This window comes from Netta rufina, assembly GCF_964035555.1.
Source record: "Netta rufina genome assembly, chromosome: 2".
Lineage (NCBI taxonomy): Eukaryota > Metazoa > Chordata > Aves > Anseriformes > Anatidae > Netta > Netta rufina.
The window spans coordinates 9,409,746-9,430,919 of record NC_140124.1 but is presented as its reverse complement, the minus strand read 5'-3'; the positions used below and the strand labels follow the sequence as shown (position 1 = coordinate 9,430,919).

At 37.6% G+C, this 21,174-nt stretch overlaps 1 protein-coding gene across 1 annotated transcript in view; it reads right to left on the bottom strand.

The window, feature by feature from the left end:
* Positions 1 to 20,821, bottom strand: part of UBE3C (ubiquitin protein ligase E3C) — a 76,521-nt gene extending 55,700 nt beyond the window's left edge. The window contains exons 1-9 of the mRNA XM_084282658.1: positions 20,560 to 20,821; positions 10,640 to 10,693; positions 7,884 to 7,958; positions 7,085 to 7,231; positions 6,249 to 6,364; positions 4,769 to 4,926; positions 2,624 to 2,777; positions 1,788 to 2,008; positions 1,345 to 1,499 (exon numbers count right to left, since the gene is read on the bottom strand). Of these exons, the coding sequence (XP_084138784.1) occupies positions 1,345 to 1,499; positions 1,788 to 2,008; positions 2,624 to 2,777; positions 4,769 to 4,926; positions 6,249 to 6,364; positions 7,085 to 7,231; positions 7,884 to 7,958; positions 10,640 to 10,693; positions 20,560 to 20,625 (1,146 nt within the window). The 5' untranslated portion in view covers positions 20,626 to 20,821. The remainder of the gene's footprint in view (positions 1 to 1,344; positions 1,500 to 1,787; positions 2,009 to 2,623; positions 2,778 to 4,768; positions 4,927 to 6,248; positions 6,365 to 7,084; positions 7,232 to 7,883; positions 7,959 to 10,639; positions 10,694 to 20,559) is intronic.
* Between the last annotated feature and the right edge of the window lie 353 nt (positions 20,822 to 21,174).

Below are 21,174 nucleotides of genomic sequence, written 5' to 3'. Positions count from 1 at the left end.
GATTCCCTTTAATGTAAGCATGCTCTTCAACACTCAGATACAATAAAGCAAGATCCTTTACTGGCATAAAATATTCAAATAGTCATCTCTTCCCCACTGACATCATCCAGCATTGGACATGAAATACAGAAAAGGATGGCTACAGTAAGCTCCTTCACAAGCAGTATTTTCATAAAATCCATGGGTTAACAAACTTCTGGCTGACTAATACACACATTAAGCTAGTAAAAAGAAGTATGCAAAGAGAAATCCTGTCTCCTTTTTTTTTTCTTCTTTGTGTTTGTTTTGTTTTTTAACTTCCTTTCTCTATCCCGTCCAACGCAGCAAACCATACTCTGGCTCAATGAAGTATAAAAGTTATTCAAGTTCTTTTGTTGTTTCTGTTTTTTGTTTGGTTCTTTCTTTGTTTCAAGTAAGATGGACATTCATGAAAATATGGCAAAAAATTAAAGACCCACAAAAAAAACACAGAAAAGAGAAAAAATACACTACAACAAATAGTATTACATATTGAAGTTTCCTCAGAGCAAACAAAGTCATCCACACAGATGTTTGTTTTTCCTTATTTCGTTTTGATGAACCCTAAACATGGTGTATTACACACACTCCACAAGAAAAGACTTCACACTGCATTCATCCTCTGAATGTCAGTATATATTGGGAAATTATATAAAGGCCATCAATTGGTGAATTTAGATCTCTCCAACTCTGGTTGTTCAAAGCCTTGATCTGAGCATTAGGAAATTAGAGTTAGCATGGGTTCATTTTACTAATGAATATTTTACAATATTTTTAAACTACAGTGAAGAGTCATATTTATGCTACTCTCTATCATTATTATAGAAAGTAGGTATTTGGGCTTTGAAAGAAGTGCATATATTTCAAAGCAGAGCTAATTCTACAGGGTAAATACCATGGCTGAACATAATTTTCTCATTTCCGTAAGAAAAAATGAGAAAGGTCATATTGGCATGTTTCATGATATCTTAGTGTCACCACTAGGATAAAGAATGAGAGGAATACAGTCTCCATAAAATACAAAATTAAGACAGGTCAGCTGAAACTTTAAAAAAACAGAAAACAAGCTCTATCCTTCAGAAGCCACACTGCCTGTACTAGAAGATTTCTTACTATTTTCTTATTATATTAAAAAAAATGCAAAAACCTTTATTAATTATTATTAATTTTATTTGATTACTGTGAGCAACCATCTACTTTTAAGAAATAAACATGCTTCCTGCTACAGCTAACTGGAAGAATACTGGACTTAGAGTGATCATGTTTTTGCCTGTAGTTACTACTACTATAAACCAATCTAATTGAAGGAAATTCAGTACTGCTTACTGGTGTAGTTGTCATTTTGCTGATCTCTTCATCCTCATCTTCAGAATCACTGGTTGCATCCTGGCAATTTGTACCAGCACTAGACACAGGCAGCTGAGAGAGGAAAGTCTGGAGTACCCTCAAATATACAAGTAGTCCTTCCTCTGAAAGGGATCCTATACCGAATATATTGAAATAAAACATAGTTAGCCAGACCATGCTATATTATAATTTACTTGAATACCTGACCAAAACCACATGATGCTAAAGCCTAACAATTAATGGCATATTTTGCTAAAAAGGGTAAAAATGGCTAATAAATAAAGCAGATGTCTCAAACGCTTGTATCCACAAACTGTCTTTTTTTTTTTTTTTTTTGCTAAGCAACGAACTATGTTATGGAAATACGTAACACACTAACTCAAATATGAAAAAACAATGAATAGGCCATTTAGCTTTCTCACCCAAATAAGTTTCTCCGACTGTTAACACAAAGTAAAAAAGCCATGGGGCTCGATCACTTTTTCTCAAGCATCCATTTTCTGCTAATAATAGTGCATTCAGAAACAGTTCGTAAGGGAAAACGGTCTGCACATCAGCAAGCGCTGGAATGATGAAGTGGAATATCTGATCTGTAAAAGGTGCTGCCACAAACTCCTCTGTGAAGGCTGCAAAAATCTGTTGCCTAAAATGAAGAAAAGATGTCTTCATAGAAAGCACAGGCAGTATGTCTTACAACTACGTTGCAGTATGTCGTACAAGTACATCCACGGAATGACTGATCAATTTTGCAAGTTTGAACACATTCATCAAGAAGACTGCAAAGAGACATTCCATAAATTCTGTACCAGTAAACTGAATTTCTCAGGTTTCTCAAAAAGGCACTTCCTATTACATCCTTTCCTGATGATCTTATATGTAATTTTAGCCTTTAAACTTCCGATGAACTCATGGAAAACTACTCTGAAATTAAATTTGTCACTTACCTTGAAATAAAAAATTAACAAAAAATTCCTGTTTTTTTTTTTTCCCTAAAAATAAAAAATACTGTAACAAAAAACATCACACGCAATACAGACAGTTTCATTTTAGTTCTGTCTTTCCATATACCTGACTCTTTTTTTTTTTTCCACTTGCCTTTGGCTGTATCTTTATTCTCAAATACATTTTGCACACTTGCCTTCCTATATAAATCATTACTAGTGCAAATAAATCACATTGCAAGAAAAGCTAGACACTTATAAACTGTGAAACTTTGACAGTAAAAAGTATGAGAATAGCTGGTATTATTCTTACTTACCTTGCACCTTCTGGACAGGAGCTATACGTAAAGTGCAATGGTTTCAGAACATTCTCCAGAAGTATTTTTGCAATAGGGACTCGAGAAACATCTGAATACTCAATACTCGATGGAAGCTTATTGTTAATTAACAAATAAAGCGACCTGTAGTAGCCTGAAAAAAAAAAAAAAAAGTAGTGTTTTTAAAATACGGTGTTACTTGTTTTCTTTATGAAACAACATATACTTAGCATTTATAACTTTAAGGAATTCATTGCTATGAAAAGTGTTATAAGACATTTTTCAAGAGTCCAAAAGTCACATTCACATAACTAAAAGGAGGTATGAGCAATATCTTTGAAAACATCTCTGAATAAAATCATAGATAACCACATTCAAAGTCAGTTTGACTTTCAAAAACCAATCAATTCTGCTGGTAAAGTTTAAAGTGATTGATTTATTTTTTATTTTAAAACAATGACCAAACCATGGCATCTTACAGCTAAGAATCTTGTTGCCAGAATATCTCAATTCTGCAAACATCTTGCTTTAGGAGACTGAAGGAAACAATTACCGTTCCAAAACAGGAATCTCTCAGACAGTAATAAAATGTATTACCACCCAAGCTATAAAGATTTATACAGAGGGTAATCTGTCTTGCTGTCAGAAATCTGTTTTTGTCTCACTACAGTACAAATGGAATCACGTGACTTCATTCTTCTTAATCCAACTTCCTCTTGTTCAATGAACTCCTAAATTAAGACAAGTTCCACTACTACAGGAACCACCATACATAAGTGGTATTTCTCTTTCTCATTCAGAGACTGAGTTCCCGTTGTCTGGGACTGTCTACCTTGACATATAATGCAACAAATGGAAGTCCCGTAAGGAATGACTTAGCAATGCTGGTAAAGTGCATATGGAAGACAAATTATATGCAAAATCATATATTAATAAAAGCTATCTACCTGATTCTTTGCAACTTAACCATCCTAAATAATGACTTACGATAATGATAAAAAAGACTGTACATTGGCATTTGCACACAAATGATTCTTTCTGTTTTAGTGATAAACGATTAAAAAGCTGATTTTTTTTTTTTACTAAAATTTATCATTTAATATATTGGTAAACCCTCGTATCAGTTGTAAGAATGGAATATTATACTAAAAGAACAAATATAAAAGTATTTGGAAAGATACTGTTAATACAGTAAACAATAAGATAAACACAAGTACTTCTGTAGTACTAATTATGCCTACACAAGTAAAATAAAAGTGCTACAGTCAAAGTCACTTTTTGTCCATAGTAACTTCAATGTGTAGTAGTTGTACACACCCTTAGTAACAGGATAAGATAGCCTTGTCCTACTGAATATATTTTAAAGCCTACAAATACAGAATTATTACAAAAATTAATTAACAAATTGGAAAGTGCACTTTTTATATTTAATACCAATGAAGATGCTTATTTTATACTGGTTTCGTAATTTCTACCAGTCTTGCAAATGCAAACAACATCAGAAAAGCAAATAACTTTTTTCACACATCCCCAGAGTAATAAAGTTTTTTCAAGACAAAAAATAATTTAGGTGATAACGACACAATTCATTAACTTCCAGTATGTTTGCACAGGTGTAACTGATTGCCACTCAGCAAACAGTTTTGCAGATGATGCTACAAAGGAAATAAAAGCTGGGTCATCACCTCTTTGCTAAAGTGTCTCTATCTAGTGTTAGCAGGATGAAAAATCAATGCCAATGTACTATAATTATCATTAGCAGTTACAGAGAACACTACTGTAAAAGAATACACAAGGTTTACATAACTAACACTCAGAGCTGCTAGGAAGCGTCTGCACATGTGAATCCCAAACATACACGCATGCAAGCAGCTACCAGAATAAAGTTTTGTTAGGTAATATCCATCCTCAAACTCAAACAATGGAATATTGAATTTATAAATAGAAAGTCCAAAGAAATCAACCAGTAATTTCTCAAGCAACGATCTCATTACAAGCGATATATCCACTTAACGTATGGGTTAGTAAATGCAGCATTTGATTTATTAATTACGTTTTGCCTTTACCACAACATGGTCTCCAGGTATTACACATTCTCTTCAATTCCAGATCATTTCTGAGAACTTCTAGTTCCTAGCTACTCACCTTTTTGAATCATGTAGTGCAAAATTTGTTCAATTAGTGATGTCACGTAGCTGACATCTTGTAAAGCAGGCAAATACGTATTCTCAGATGAAAATACCTCAAGCATTCTCATAGGAAGTGCAACATTCAGACTGTCATCATTGCAATTTTGCAACAGCCTATGAATGAAATGAAATTGAAATTATTTACCAAGAGATTTCTCTTATTTCACCACAGAGACTTGCACATTGATTGACAAACCTACAGAAACTTTTTAAATTCATCTTAAAGTAACTTCCAACCTAGAAATTCTGTGATTCTGTGATTCTGTGATCTCTACTTGGTTTCCAAGTCTTTTCAATAATTGCATCTCTTTCTTGCATTGTTACAATAATAATTCCTGATTTTACAGTTTCTATGCATCTTGCACTCTCTTTAAATCCTATAAAATTCTTTATTTCAGTGACTTTAAAGTTTGGAAGTCTGCTGCACTGACTGGAAGCAAAGACGTTGGAACATGTCCAACAAAACATGTTGGAAAAACATGTGTTACTACCCATATTAAAAATGAAGTCAAGAAAGCCCCAGAGCAGTATGGGCTGGGAAACAACACAGGGAAACATCGTATGTTTAACTGAAGCAGCATGCCTTTGATTACAGACTTAAGTATTAAAAATACAACCATCCCCAACCTTTTAGCAAATTTCTTATGGAACAACTACCAGTAACCACAGAAGTGGTGATGATTCAGAGACGGTTTAGAATTACAACGATTTGTTACAGTGAGGTACATACAGGCATGCTTACCCTAACAATGCCCTTTCTCTCCTAGCCATCTACAAATACAGGATGTAACAGTAAAAATGATTTTGATACCACAGCCAAGACATTTCACTAAATGGAATAAAGATACTCTGACCAGAAGAACTTTTTGGCAGATGTAACTGTCATCAAGCTACTTTTTTCTTTTGTTAAGGTGTTATATACTTTCACGTTTTTCATTAACATATCATCAAAAGTTAGAACTTCTCATGAATGTTAAAAATAAAAATAAGAAATATTTTTAAAAATAAAGAAAGGGCACTCTAAATAATATTAGTCTCAAAGTAGAACATCCAAAGCATATCCCTGAATAATAATTTAACTCTGATGGTAACTTCCAATCACTGTCAGTCCCCAAGAAAACCTTCTGGTTTCAACAAAAACTTATAATGATACTGATACACGCAACACTTGAGAATACACTTAAGTCTATCAATAGGCAGAGCAGCCCTTAAACACATGCTGCATATGAACCTGAGAGTTAATGGACTTCAAGAACATTGTTTTTAAACAGGAAAAAGTATCACTTTAATGGTCTGCATATATGGTTTACATAAACCTCTCCTTAAGTAAATTTACTTGTAATACTTCACTTGCTGCAAAAAAGGAAGAAACAAGTGTCCAGTGTAATTCCTGAAAATTTCTTAGACAGTAGCATATAGAAAAAAAAAAAAATTACCTGCAACACAGCCCCAACAGTCTTTTTATTTGGAATAAGCACGTAAGTCTGTCTGGACTATCCAATTGCTTAACAAACTGAGAACTCTGTTTAATTAAATTCTGACACATCCATATCTGTGAAAAGATACACACAAGTTTACTGTTTATTACAACTAACTGTGTTTTTTATTCCAACACATAACTGTATTTCAGTCCTGTTGTATCAAGCATAGAAACAGTAGTTGTATGTAGCATATATATATATATATATATATATATATATCTACATTCCTTATACTTACAAAACTTATATTAAATTGTTCATAAATGTATGCAATAATGCTTTTGGAGAACTTACAAAACACAAAATAAGACACACGTTTTCAGTTACAGAAAAAAATAGCGATTTGTTAAACAACATAAAACACATAAGTTATTATTAAACTCCCAAGAGTAACACTGAAATATATTTACAACTAACTCTTTCAACAAGTTTCTCCGTTAAGAAAAACACCTTAGAAATTACCAGACAGGTAGGAGAAAAAAGTTGTTAAAAAATGTAACTAATTTATTGAATTGTGGATTACACAGGAGGATTCTTCATGACTCAGACTGTGTATGTGTGCATGTGTACACAAATATAAAATCTAATTTTAAGTTATTCTGTCTAAACAAAGAACAACAAAAGTTGGGATGCTGATGTTTTACAGGCCAACAAAATACAGAACTTCTAAATGAATTTACTGAAGTAGTCAAAGCTGTTTCTGCATCCCTTCTAAACCTTCCAAGTGAAATAATATTTTAAAAGTATATGAAAAAAGTCTACTACCAATCAAAATCTTTAACAGTACTCACCAGACGCTTAGAATCCTCATTCTGTCTATAGAAAAAGAGTAGCTGACGAACTAAAAGGGTCAAATCAGCTCCATTAGCGGTGGAAAATGTTCCTCCAGACTGGGCCAAGTTAGCACAGCGATCAAATTCACTTCTTTGGATAGAGTACTTTGAAACAAAATAACATTAATATATCAATAATGGTTATGAAGTTATATAGGGATGCAAAGCTTTAAAAAACTGATTTCAGTTTCCTATCCTAAGAGGTAGCAAAGTAATTAAGTGCATGCAGCACATATTCATTAACAGATCAAAGCATACACACAGAAGCACAGTCAAAGCCATGTTTGCCTTCTGTAATTCAAAGGTACACCTGGCAACAAATTTTTTACTTTTCAAGTAAAGAACATTACATCAAATATTTTCAACTAGTTTACTCAATAAATATTAGCAAATTTAAACAGAATAATCAATCCAGCAAAAAGAATCTTTTGACTCAGGCTACCACCTTAGCCTCACACACATGCATACACACAAAGCTTCACTGGCATGTGAAAGCTGCAAGTGTATAAGTGTTTTCATACACACTGTAAACACAAAAAAACTGAAGTCAGCTGTCATAAAAGTGCTCTGCATTCATCTACTAAGAAGATGAGGTTCATTGGAAGATATGAAGAGGAAAACTTGTGTTCTGTTAGGTCACAAAATACTCAAAAACCAAAGATCTCTCAATGGATTTTTATTTTTATTTTTTAACTAGAAAGCCTCTCTTCCAGCAAAACTGTTTTGCATCTTTCTCAATAAATAAATGAATACTTACTTGATGTTTTCTGTCTCTGTACCCCCTTACAAATGACTGGATTATTATTGCATTTTTCAGCCTCCGCCTTTCTTCCTGAAAAAAAAAAAAAGAAAAAAAAGAATAAATCAAAAATCAGCACTAGAACCAACTTCATTTTCTACACTTTTATCAGATTTATTTGTATTCAAAATGAAATTTAATGAAAATTAAGCACTGAAGTTCAGCAGCCAACACATAAACTGGGGAGGAAGTTTTGTCTGGCTTTAAGTTTGCACTATGTCATACAAAATAATTTTTAATACTCAGTAAGTACATAATACTATTCAAAAAACACATTTAATTTTGATTAGACAAAGTCTTAATACTACAATGTTGAAGCAATGACCAAATTCAATAATACTACTCATCTTTCTGCACAGAGCAGCTGACCTTGAAGTCCCACTTATTCATTTCCATTCAAGTAATATACCAGCATTAAGAGCCTGGTACAGTTTGGATGTAGGGAAAAAAAAAAAACAACAAAAAATAACAGAATAAATAACAGAAAAAAAGTTATTTGGTGAGAATACTGCTGTCAGAAGGAAAATTAAGCTTAATGCCTAACTGCACTTTATGGTATAAGAATTCCTGCTCGCTCCTTCAAACAAGTCATATGAAGTACATAACTTTATGAAGTCTTCCTCATTAGCTAGAAAGAGTAGTTAAAATCATCCCTTTAAGATGACTCACTTTGAGGAACTGAAAGCCAGTTTGCTTCATGTACTATTGAAAGAGCACACCACGTATCTCCTGACAACACCCCCAGTGTATCCGATCACAATAAAAATCTACGGGAAGTGGCTACTGTAATTAGGTTTCTAACAATGTCCATTTAGTTTCTTAGAAGATGAAAAGGGAAGCGAATAAATACTTGCTCATCAAACCTAACACTACAAAGCAGTTGGTGAACTTTCCAAAACACTATAATTAAACTTATAAACTCAAAACCCTTGACTTCTCATTTTATTGGGGAAAAAAAAAATCCAAATTTTATGGACAAGAACTTGAACAGAACTGACCAGAGAAACACCAAGATCCATTTCTGAATTACCATCCAATGTCTATTTTACTTTTCCTGGAAACCTCAGTTCCCCAGTCAACTAATCTGAATAAGCTTGAAAGAGCCTGTTACCTACAGAGCCTGAACCAAAGATTAAAATTTGATACGCCAGAGGATATTCTTCCTCTCTGAAGTTTCTAACAGAGACAATACAAAGTATGGGGGAAAGCAGGAGAGAGTTTCAGTTACAGACAGGCTGTCTCTTCATAACCATAATGTAATGCTTGACTAAAAGATAGACACCTTCTCATTTTCTCTAGTCACAGGCTTTATCCTAGCACACAGAACTGTGATTTAGTGACCCAGTGTTTAAGGTCACTGCTAAGGTTCTGCTACAGACGTTTTTTTTAAAGCCACAACTGCCTTTATTATCAGAAGAGTCATCCTTTAAAAATAATAACAGTAATAATATTCTCTTCTCTGAACAAAATCTTCATTCATTTTGTGAGTGACTGGTATGTGCCAAAGATGACTGTATGTGTACGCGTACATGTGTGTACACATACAGATACATGGCGCTGCATCGCCTTTGCACCAGACAGAACTGAACAACTGAATGGGTTATTTTGATAGTTGGCAAAATGGTTTTGAAGCACAACAATCTTTTTGCACTTGTTAAGGTCTCAGTGATCATAAGTGTGACTTGTAACAGCATTTTTAAATAACTGGAAAAATCCTAGCAATTTTGTACTTAAACTTGGTCCATATTTGTACATCTAGGTTGGAGAGAAAAAAGCAGTAACTGTCTGCAGAAAAGGATAAGCCCCCACAGAACCTGTCTTTAATCTAGCAAGGGTCAAACATCTTGAAAGGGGTAAACATTCTGTTTTCCTGATTAGCATGAAAACTAGACAGTTATATTTTTAAAATCATTTCTTAAGACCAGAAATGATTTCTCCTCATACCAGAAAAGGAAAGAAAGATAAAATGAATGTATTCACTTCCATGCAATAGTACTAAATTGTTTTTAGATTGCCACTTATCACTGAATCACAGAACAGCCCAGGTTGGAAGGGGCAAATTCACTAAGATGTTATGTTTCAAAACTGCTACTTTTCCTTTCAGTGTGTATTTCCTCCTTTGCTTTGTTCCAGACTGAATTATCTATGCCAGTAACATACATCACAAGTCAGTATTAAGATTTCCTAGACTCACACATCAGCCTCACAATTGCCTCTCAATTATTTGCTGATTTCAAAGCACTTTATGATGCATTCAAGCCCTTTACAGATCTGAGACGCAAACTGGGGACGTGGCTTATGGAAGGTCATCCTGGAAACCACAGCCAAAACAGGTGTAGAAGGCAGTCTGCCAAGACCAATTCATACTAACAGATTATGGGCATGGCAAAGACACACAATTTACTAACCAAACACCTAGCTTTTCTCAACAAAGATTAGATAAACGAGCATCATAATAAAAGGAAAAATTCCCTTCGCACCCAGTGCATACTTAATTACCTTCTTTTGAGATGAAAATCGCTTCTGGGAAGAACCATAAAAGCAGCCAGTTTTGTCACTTCTAGTATATTGGAAGACTACATAGTACTCACAAACTGAAACAAAGCATTCCTGAACTAAGTACAACTGCAGTGGAATAAAGTACTTTGGGCTGCAAATGTTATCACATCAAAGAAAAATCCAGTGCGCATGCAAATGCTTACAGTCTACTTTACCTCTCGTTTTCGCCTTTCTTCCTGAGTGCGATGCAGGAGAGAAGCCTTTTCCTCCTAGAAAGCAAAAAGAAAGATACTATTACACCTTCATCCAAACACGATTTAAAATTGTTCATGATATTTAATCTACACATTTGGGGAACAAAAGTTGACTGTTAACCATTTTCTGCACACAGCCTCCCAGAAGCCTGGTGACAGAGGTTACGTAAAAAGGGACAGGCAGGCAATAGCCAAACGGACTGCGCCCTGTCCAGGTTTGTGTTCTCAGCATCCCAATAACCTAGGCAAACAAAATTCATTTACAAATGGGGAAGCTGAAGCATCCTAGGGTCCCAATCCCACCAGGTACTTCTAAATGTTTAGCATTTTCCCTGCTCAGAGTGTAAACTATTGGCCCAGGTATGCACAGCAAGTTGTGGCACGCTCGAGGTAATCCCACACTGTTCCAAAGCTCTACGCTTTGTCTAACCTGAAAAAAGCGTTAAACATGTATTTACTTCTTTTCTCACAACTTGTCCAGAAAGGTTGTCAAAATAGACTCATATAATAAATGTGATGTGTTTTTTTTCTTTAAAAACGTTGAACTCTAAATGAAGTTAAAGCTACAAACTGAAACTTTCAGGAGAACGCTCTCTCCAACAAAGGAAAAGAAAACACAACTTAAGTATTCATGAAGCCTCTGAAGGACACCACCAGTACAAGAGCAAACCTGTGCGTTAGCATTTAAGCCACAACCTTAGATTTGTGCACATAAGTTACAAAATACAAACAATGTTTTATTTGCAAGAATCTCTTATGGGGTGGATCTGTGTTTTTTCCTGTGAAATACACAAAATAATTCTTTTCGGATGCAGGGTTTTCAGCTCCCACTGTACAAAGTAACATTTGAAAGTACCCTGGCACCTTCCTAAGTCCAGTCTAAGACCATATATTTTAGGAAACTACTTTTTTTTTTTTCCTTCTACTACAAAAATAATAACTCGCATTTTCTTATGGCATTCTTAGTCTAGAGAAGTTAAGAAATAATATACCCTCAAGCTGAAGACGTATTGTATCTAAATACATAAAAATAAAGCTAAATTTGGCAAACAAGCATTTTAAAAATATTTAACCACTTCTAAAACAACTGCACTGCAATATTTCCTGTGCCTATAGGCAGATAGAAGAACTGAAGGCAAAGCTCTGCACTGCTTTTCTCAAGACACAAAGGAAGTAAGGAGGTCACGATTCTCCAAATTTCTTAGGATAGAAAATACTTTAGCACAGAGCACCAAGGAGAAGAAAAAACATAGATGCAACAAAAGAATTTCAAACTAGATTTGTATTTCACATCATTTACTGGAGCAAGCACAAAGGAAAAAATCCCACAAGAAGGTTAGCCATCTTTTCCTCTAAAAACAGTATTTTACAGCCAAAGAGACCACTAAATACAGCGACTGCCCTCTAAATACAAGTTTTTTTCCAGGCGTTAAACACAGTGAAAACAAATTGTACCAAAATCCGTATTTAAGACAACACATTTCAAGCAACAGGAAAGGGGTTGGATCTGCCTGGAAACAAGTTTCTGCCATCACTCAAAAAGAAGACTAAATAATGTTCTAAACTAAGAAATACCCAAGAGACAACCTAAAATGTCAAGGCTTTTTTTTTATATAGATTACTTCTTTTCCAACAGCTGATGCCCAATACATTGTGCAAGTTAGTAAAACGTTGCTAGAAATGTTTAGTAATTATCTCAGTGACACTTCTTCAGCAGTCCTGGAGCCCTTCATCCTGCAGGCAGAGGCAGTTGAGAGCATTTCTGATTAGAAGCAATGGTGCTAAGTTTCTCCTTCCAATTCAGAGCCCATTAACAACAACAAAAAGCAACAAAACACAAAGAAAATAAAAGACAATTTACAACATGAGTGGAGAAGGGAATGATATGAAAAAGAGACAAACAGAATAAATGCAAGTGATTGATAGAAAAAAAGTAAATAAATGGCATGGGAGCTTACCAGAATCAAATAACCTAATGTATTTGGGTACAGAGAGATATAAGAGGGCAGCCATCCCTCACTTAGTGTATCACCAGCTGTGTACCGGGATCTTACTGAAGTGACCACTTCTTAAATTAATCCACTTCAAAAAAAAGACACTACAAATTCTAGTCTATGTCGTAAACTTGCTTTGAGTATTTGAAAGATAAACACCATCTTGTTAAATTAGGTATAAGAGAGGAACTGCCTTAAGACAACAAACAAAATATTCAGGTAAGTATCACCTAACATAAAAGAAATGATTACAGGTCAAATAATTCTGTTCTTGTGCAGGTGGCACACATACAGAACAGAAACAAAGGAATGCAATCATAAGTATGGCCAAAGACTGTATTCAAATTCAACGCAAGAAATGCATTTTAAACAATGATATCTCCTTGAGAGCTACTTGTGTATTCAACACGATTTCAATATCTCATTTCAGAAACTAAGAAAAAACAGTATAAATATGCAATCAAGAAGAAACCTGCTGGGGGAAAGAGATGACAGGAACTATGAAATTATTTTCTTCACCTACAAATGGGATTCTATCAAACTTCTTAAAGACAGCTTACTGCAGAGTCATCTCCGAAATCTTCCCTGTCTAGACTCACAATAAACAGACTGATGAAAAAGAGCTGAACTCAGTAGCTCTGCATAACCCAGAAGATGTCCAGTCTCTGTGGCTGGTTGTCAACACCACAGATCTGCAGCCCCGCTACTGGAAGTGCTGCACATCTGACAGCTCCCACCTACACGGGGGACACAACTGCTGCCAGCCGTGGGACAGCATTACACTACCTCTTGTCCTAGCCCCTGCCACAGCTACGGACAGCATGAGACCATGTTACAGTAGCTTCCATAGATTACACCCAGCTCACTCCTACTCCCCCCCCCCCCCCGCCTCACCTCTGTGCTGATCAAGCTATCCACTTTCCAGCTAGAGGGGCTGATGTTCTCCTTTTGGGTACAGAAGGCAGGTATCAATCCTACTCATTAAGGTAGGCAGCCAGGGAAAGAAGCATCAGTTTGTCTTCCTACCTCCAACCCTAGCTCAAAAGAAGGAGAAAGCCATTCACCCGTAACTCCCGACACCTCCTATTTTTTGGTATTCCTTCCTCCAGAAGCTTGGCCTCCAAAGCCCAGAACACACCGTCTGCTTGTTTCATGCAATGTTTTCTGTATTAACAGACCCTTTTCTGCCTGCTCCTTTCTCCACTGGTCTTTCTGCAGTAAAGACAACCAACCTCAAGCCCAAGAATACAACCTGCACTGTGAGAAGTTTTCTTCACCAGGTATGTGAGGCACGACACAAACAAGAAAGCAAAGAAACAGCAAAACACACCATGACATTATGGATAATGACTCAACGAGTAAGACAGAAGGGGAAAGAAGTGAAAAGAAGGAAGCAGATGGAGGACAGCAAACAAAGTCTGTAACAGTCATCAAAAAAATATAAAGGAATATTTAAAATGTTAAATTATACATCAGGATAAAGCTGGTATGTAGTGCAAAGTTCAAAGCTGTACCACTGCTGATGATGAGCTGAGGAGAAGAGCAGCATCCGACAGCCTAACGATGTAAACATCAGTACTTCAATTCACATTAAATACATAAGAAAAATCACATTGGAAATTAGGACTGCTTTCTTGACCTAATTTTGTCGAAATATACTGTTTTCCTGCAAAAGTATGCTTACACTACTTCCAGTGTTAAAACACCTAGAAAAAAGACTGAATAACAGAAAATATATGAATTATGCTCCTTTTTGTCCTGCATTTTTACATGCAATTGTTTCTAAACTTTCAGCACTCTTGGCTCAAAAATCGGGTCAGAAAAAAGAAAAACAAAAAACCTTTTTTTTCCCCAAAATATATTCCTAGGATTTGTTGAGTCTTAAAAACTGAAATTGAACACTCCTGGACAGCCATGTTAATCAAGGCATCTTAACTCCATGCTAGTAAATTTGAAAATTTGTCAGGTGCAAACATGAAAGTAAGCAATTGTTTTCAGGTACTGTTTAAATAGTGAACCCATTATTTAAAAACAACAACAACACACTTTGAAAGCATAAAGAAAAATGTTAACAATTGAAATACTGTTAATAAACAGTTGAGATTGCTTTGTAAAATATAGGTGATTATTTAGTAAGTTAAAAATGCTATTCTATCTAGCATTAAAATAGACCGTACAAGGCAAGACTTCTAAGAAATTTTTATGGGGAAAAAAAAAAAAAAAACACTTCATCTTTTAATATACAAAAGACAGGTACTTCTTTCCTTAAAATAAGGGTTGTGACATTTCAGTCAAATTTAGTTTGAACCACATAACCAAAGTAAATAAGGTGACCTAAGCAATTTAGAGAAGAATATTCCTTTCAACACAAGTGCTTGGTAAATTGATAAGTCCAGCTAATAAAAGGAAGATTTTGTAGCATCTATTTATAGCGAATAAATGTGGACACTGGGCAGACATCCCTCTCCAAAGTGGTTCTCAGCAGCTTTTCTAATTCCCAGTACTATTTTAGACAAGATAAACTCCACATCAATTGGCTTTTCTGAGCATTAAAAGAAGTTAGTATTTTAAAGACACGCAGTGTCTTGAACTGACCCTGGACAATTTGAATTCCATCAAACATACAGCTCTACTAGCCTGAGTAAAACACAACCAGGAGCTTGAAAAAATCTGCTCTAAAACAGTTTGTGACTCTTTACATCTCTGAATATTTAAGTCGTGATTAAGGAAGATGGTACAGAAAGCCATCTTCCAGAAGGAGATGCTTGAAAATACTTAAAATATGCCCCACAGAAGTGGCATTTGTCCAAGGAAAGTCTGGGCTCACTGAAATCAATGAGAGAGTGCTTACAAGAAAACATCTCAGCATTTTGGCTCAAACTTTACCTTAGGACTCAGAGAGCATCTGGAACCACCTCCACCACGGCAGCCACAAAGCCACATGCAGTGGAACCCGGATTGAGTGGAGGCTCGAGAGAGCAAATGAAATGCAAACAGGTTGCTTTTTAAGTTTACACCCACTTTGTCTGTAGGATGGTTGTTAAGACGTGTATTTCATATGACATTGCAGTTTTGAGTCACTTTTAATCTTCTCAGAAAGAAGCAGAAAAAATAGACCTGTAAATTCAAAACATATTTCTGCTTTTGAGATAACACTGCAAAACTGAAAACAACAGTGTAATCACTGCTGTCAGCTAACTACAGCTCTATCATGTGTAGCTTCCTTTCAAATGAGGATGCTTAGTATTATTGAGAGGAAAAAGAATCATCTAGTATGCATACATTATATAGTTTCCTATTGACACTTCAGCTGAAGTGGGGGAAGGAACACTGAGGAATGTAATGCTTAATGTTATGCTACTAATTTAAGAAAGTGCATCAGTAACTACTGAAATCAAATACAAACACACTTTAATAATCAAAGAACTTCGAGTTACAAAGACAACCATGTTAAGGAAAATTAAGGGGACTTAATCTACAGAGTCATCATTACTGGCTCATTAGTAATTTTCCACGTGTTTCCACAAGATAAAACAAAAGAAACAAGGAGACACTCACTGGTACTGGTTTCACTTTCTCTTTAATCAGTGTTAACTCATCTGTGTTAAAAAGTCTTCCTCTCCAGGAATTTCTAAAGCCATCTCATTTTGCACTGTAATTAAAAATACTTTATTTTAAACTGTGCTGGGATTTATAAAAGCATATTTTTACAGATTTCAGATGGCACAGTAAATTTGACTTAATATTATTTTAGCCATTTTTCCTTTTAAAGGCTTACAAGAAGTCATTAATTCATTTAACAACCTAAATGAATGCTGCAGCACTACAGAGCCCCTTGTACACCCCAGCACAGCCGTGGGGGTACCCCTACACATTATGCTCTCAAGGACTGGTGCCTCATATTTTTTCTTATAATTGGCAAAATTAGTAAAGGATCAACAGGTCTGACCTGACCAAATCAGGCTGAAGGGCTAATGATATTTCTGCACTATGCTACCAGGAGCCCACCTTCATGACAGAATGAGCGAGGCCCACGAGCAGCCACCAGAAGGGACAGTAACAACGATGCCAGGGCTGTGCCACGCTCACCCCTCTCCTGCCTCAGCCTGAAGGCCGAATCACATCAGCTCTCTGCTCCAGCAGAAAGCTCACCCTATAGCACCCTAAAAAAGCCTAGATTGGATTAGATCAGTGAGCTAACATCAGTCACTGCTTGCAATACAGGCAACGAACTATGAGCTGGGAACCACCACCCAGGTGCAGAAGCATCAGTTTTGGCCCACTGTACAGTGAGGGAATTGGGTTAGCTCAGTCTGAACTGCACCCAAACCAGCTCCTCAATTCATCTATTTTCTTGCCCGCCACACCACAGGAATTCTGCAACCACAGCCTCTTGGCCAACAACAAATGTTCTGTACAAAACATCCACCAATAATCAAGATGTTTGCATACGGAACCCCAACACGAGGCAAGTGTTTTGGAGGCTACCCTTACTTAAGTATTTTTAGAAGGTTTTACCAGCTATAATAAAAACTAAACCTGAAAATAACTTACCAAGAGCCTCGAAAAGCAGGGAATCATGTTTTGAAGGTGACAATAATCATTCAAAGTTAAAAATAGTAGTTTCAACAACAGCTTACTACTTTGTAAATAAGTAAAACACAGAAATAGTACCTATACCCTCACACAAACACACAACTAATGCAAATAATCCACGTGAATCAGCAGATTTGTGAAAGTACACAGAGGGAGCAGTCCAAATGCTGACATTACCATCTACTGTCTTTTATACTTACTTAAAATGTCGTATTGAAATGCTACGGTATTTTGAAAGGAATAGTCCATGGAACAGTTATTTTGATAAAATTAATTCTGAAATCCAGGACTTAGTAAGTTAGACAAAGACTGCTTTTTTTTTGTTGTTTGCTTGTTTTGTTGTTTTTTTTTTGTTGTTGTTTTCAAAAAAAGTTCAGCTGGATTTAAGTGCTACACCATCCACAATCCAGACCACCACAATGAACGTAAGATGCCCACAGTGTAAACACAAACTGAAGCTGTCTGCTCTTATCCTTCAAAAATACCATAAAACTTAGTGGTGAGAAACTACATCGGATTCAGTACCTTCAGTTAGGAAAGCTACCGGTAACATGAAATGTATGTTTAAATTACATCTCATCATCCATTTTTTAAAAGGCCTGGTTTTTTACACATTGGGTATAGTGAAGTGGGTTCTCTTTCAAGTCTGAGAACCTAAACAAATTCCTCTTTTCAAACTCATACATCTATCAACTCTAATCTGCCTTAAGTCTTTATAAATTTATGAACATGTCAGTTTGGATTGTAAGTTTTCTAACTGCCACAATTAATGCCATGACAAGTCCCGTTTTAGACAGGACTGTATTTCTGTAGTTGTATCCATCCTGGTAGGACTTCCTAAATAAAGTTAACAGTCAGAAGGCCCGAGGAGATCTAGGCACATCTCCACTACAAACATAAGCAGCAATGTCATTTGGGGTAGCAGTATGTGTGACCCATGACAGACAAGGTTCTTGTTTGTGGCTGTGGTCACACTGGCAAAACCAATCTTGCACTGGTCACGTTTGCAGAAGGTTTCTGATGTGGTCGTAGCCACTTCAGGATGACCTCGCTAGCACAGTGAGCGCTGACTGGCTGCTCAAACTGGAGTCTCCACTTTTATACCAAGCAGGTGTCACTTATGTAGCTGTACAGGTACAACAAAATTTGGGAAACTTCCCCGCATCAGGCAGAAGACAATTCCTAGCATTAAGCACCCTGCAAACAGATTCCAATGTTATTTCTGAGTTGTTTTATTCCACCAAAGGAATCAAAACAGGCAGTATTCAGCATCCAGCTAACTAATGGAGCGTCGCAGAAGAGCGGAGCTTCAACCAAGCACTGTAGCTTTGTAAAAAGATACCACCTGGGGAGGTGAGAGGAGAATGGGAAAGTTTAAAAAAGAAGTTTCTTAATCCATGCATACAAAAAGCTGAAAAGAAACATTTCACAATTCAGCCTCCAGTAAAACTGAAGCCTAATGAGTACGAAACACAATCACAAGAAGCCTGTGACAAGAGATGGTGAGAAGTCTCGAAACCCACACAAACACCTACCACACCAAACTCTGTGGTACTGCGTTTACATGAAAGTTGAGGTAAACTGTGTTTTGAAATCCCAAGTATTGCAGATTTTCTGAGAATTAGCAACTATTCCAAGGGCTTTTTACGATGTCCAGAATCAGAATGGCCAGAACTGTGACTAACTTATTTGCATTGATACAGCACAAGCACTTCAGTGGAGCAATGGGAAATCCTGAAATCTGTGGGCCAGTCAGTACAAATCTGATCGTGAAATATTATCTTTGAATTGGCTAGAGTGAAGCCCTGTGCATCAGTCTCAACTTCCTTTATCTCACAATATTTGTGCTGCTAAATTTATACCTGCATAAGGTTAATAAATTGGTCCCGTATCATTAAAAATGTATAACCACAGAAAATTCTGCTGAATTTTCATTAAGGTCTTAGTAAGTGTAACAGAAGATTTGAGTCTGTTGTTTACTTCTAGAGAAGGAAACGTGTTCTGTAAGTACCACTGTTAGCAAGTTAATGCCAAAAGTTACAATACCTAAAGCATATTGTCAAGGACCAGGACTTGTTCTGCCAATTCCTACTTCAACTGGACAATATTTATATTTTCGACCCATGTAATGCCACTGTATGCAGTCTTATGAACACAAGCATCTTAGTATAAGCATATGATTCAGATGAAAAGTTAGGTGGTTTAAATGCAGCCCTGTTACACCCTTTATTTAATAAAATATGTAAAAGACGCCAAAAAGGAAAGTTTACTGTCATTTTAACATCAAACACTGATGTTAAATTTTGGTTACCTTCCAAACTTACTGACAAACCTTAAAAGTTTCAGAGAACTGAACTTGCTTACAGTGTACAATAACAAAAACCTGAGATGTACTTTTACTCCTGTTAAGATTCAAAGGTAAGAATGAACATAGCAATTGGCTTTACACGCAATAACGTTCAATAACATGAGGAAGCAGTGTTTTAGCAGTGCACTGAAGTGTCCCTTACGAATCAGGCCACTTCTGAAAACACTCTGCCCTTTCTCTTGCTCCTCATGCTCTCCTGTGCTTGGCTAAGCGTCTGACTACCCCGTCCAATCAGCAAGACCTAAATAAACCATTTCACTCCAGCAAGACCTAAAAGAACCGCTTCCATCAATAAACGCCAGGAGATTCAACAGCCTGCTAGAGCGGGCAATTAACCGCTGCTCACAAGCTGCCTGAATGTAAACTTGGAGGAGAAAAACTAGAGCTGTGTGTGTGACCTGCCAACCTGCCCTCGGTGGGTTTGAAGCCCCCCAATGATTCGCGTTGCTGTAGGGCCGGGTGAGGCCATTCCCCACCAGCAACCTGGGGGTCAGGCCCAGGAAATTCCCCTTGTAGGGATGCTTCAGGGGTCTCTGGGTCTTTCCCCTGCTCACCTCAGGAGCCCTCCGGCGAGGGGAGCTGCTCGGAGGTGTCCCCCAGCCAAAGAAGCTGGCTTGGAGAGGGGGCGACCTCAGGAGACATTTCCTCGTCCCCCATGTCCCAGCCTGCGTGGGGCCTGATTTCGGCAAGAATGGTGACAGATAAATAGAGGCGAGGAGGTAGAAGATCAACGCATCGTGGGGAGAGGAGGCTTTCTCCTCCCTGGGAAGCCTTAGTCATAGCTGCTCCCATTTTTTGAAGGCCCAGCGGTAGGAAAAATAAATAAATAAATAAAATAAATAAATCCCGGTAACGCCGAAAGGGGGGCCAGAAAAACCGAGGCACAGACATAAACACGGAGACAGACAGGCGGCGTCTCTTACCTTCCTACTCGCTCCTCCGAGGGACACCTTGGGCCTTGTTTTGAAATCCCCTTCAAAGCTGAACATGTTTACAGCTTATCCCATCGAGAGCGCAGCCCGGCCCCCCCCCCGAGCTGACACCGCCAAGGGGGCACCGGGGGCGAGCCGAGGGGCTGCCGGCCCCGGGGAGGGACAAGTCCCCAAAAAGGGACAACCCCCCGGGCTGGCACAAACCCCCCAGGCAGGGACAGGCCCCCCAAAAAGGGCCGAGCCCCAGGGGAGGGCCGGGCACCCCACAGCCCGCCCGCCCCCCTCACGGCTCCCCGGTTCCCCCCCCCTCAACCTCCCTCCCTCCCTTCCTTCCCTTCCCCGCCCCGCGGCCTTCGTTTCCCCGCTCGCCCCCCTTTCTGACCGGCGGCTACGGCTGGGTGGAGTGGGAGGGATGAGGAGGAGAAGGAGGAGGAGGAGGAGGGAGCGGAGGAGGAGGAGGAGGGGGCTGGCGGGGCTGCTTCACTTGCACTGGGGGAGCAGCCGGCTGTGGAGACAAGATGGCGGCCGCCCGCAGCCTCACAGGCGCGCTCCCGCCGCGGGGCCGCGCGCGCCGCCCCTCAGCCCCGCCGCGGCCGCGCTTCAGCC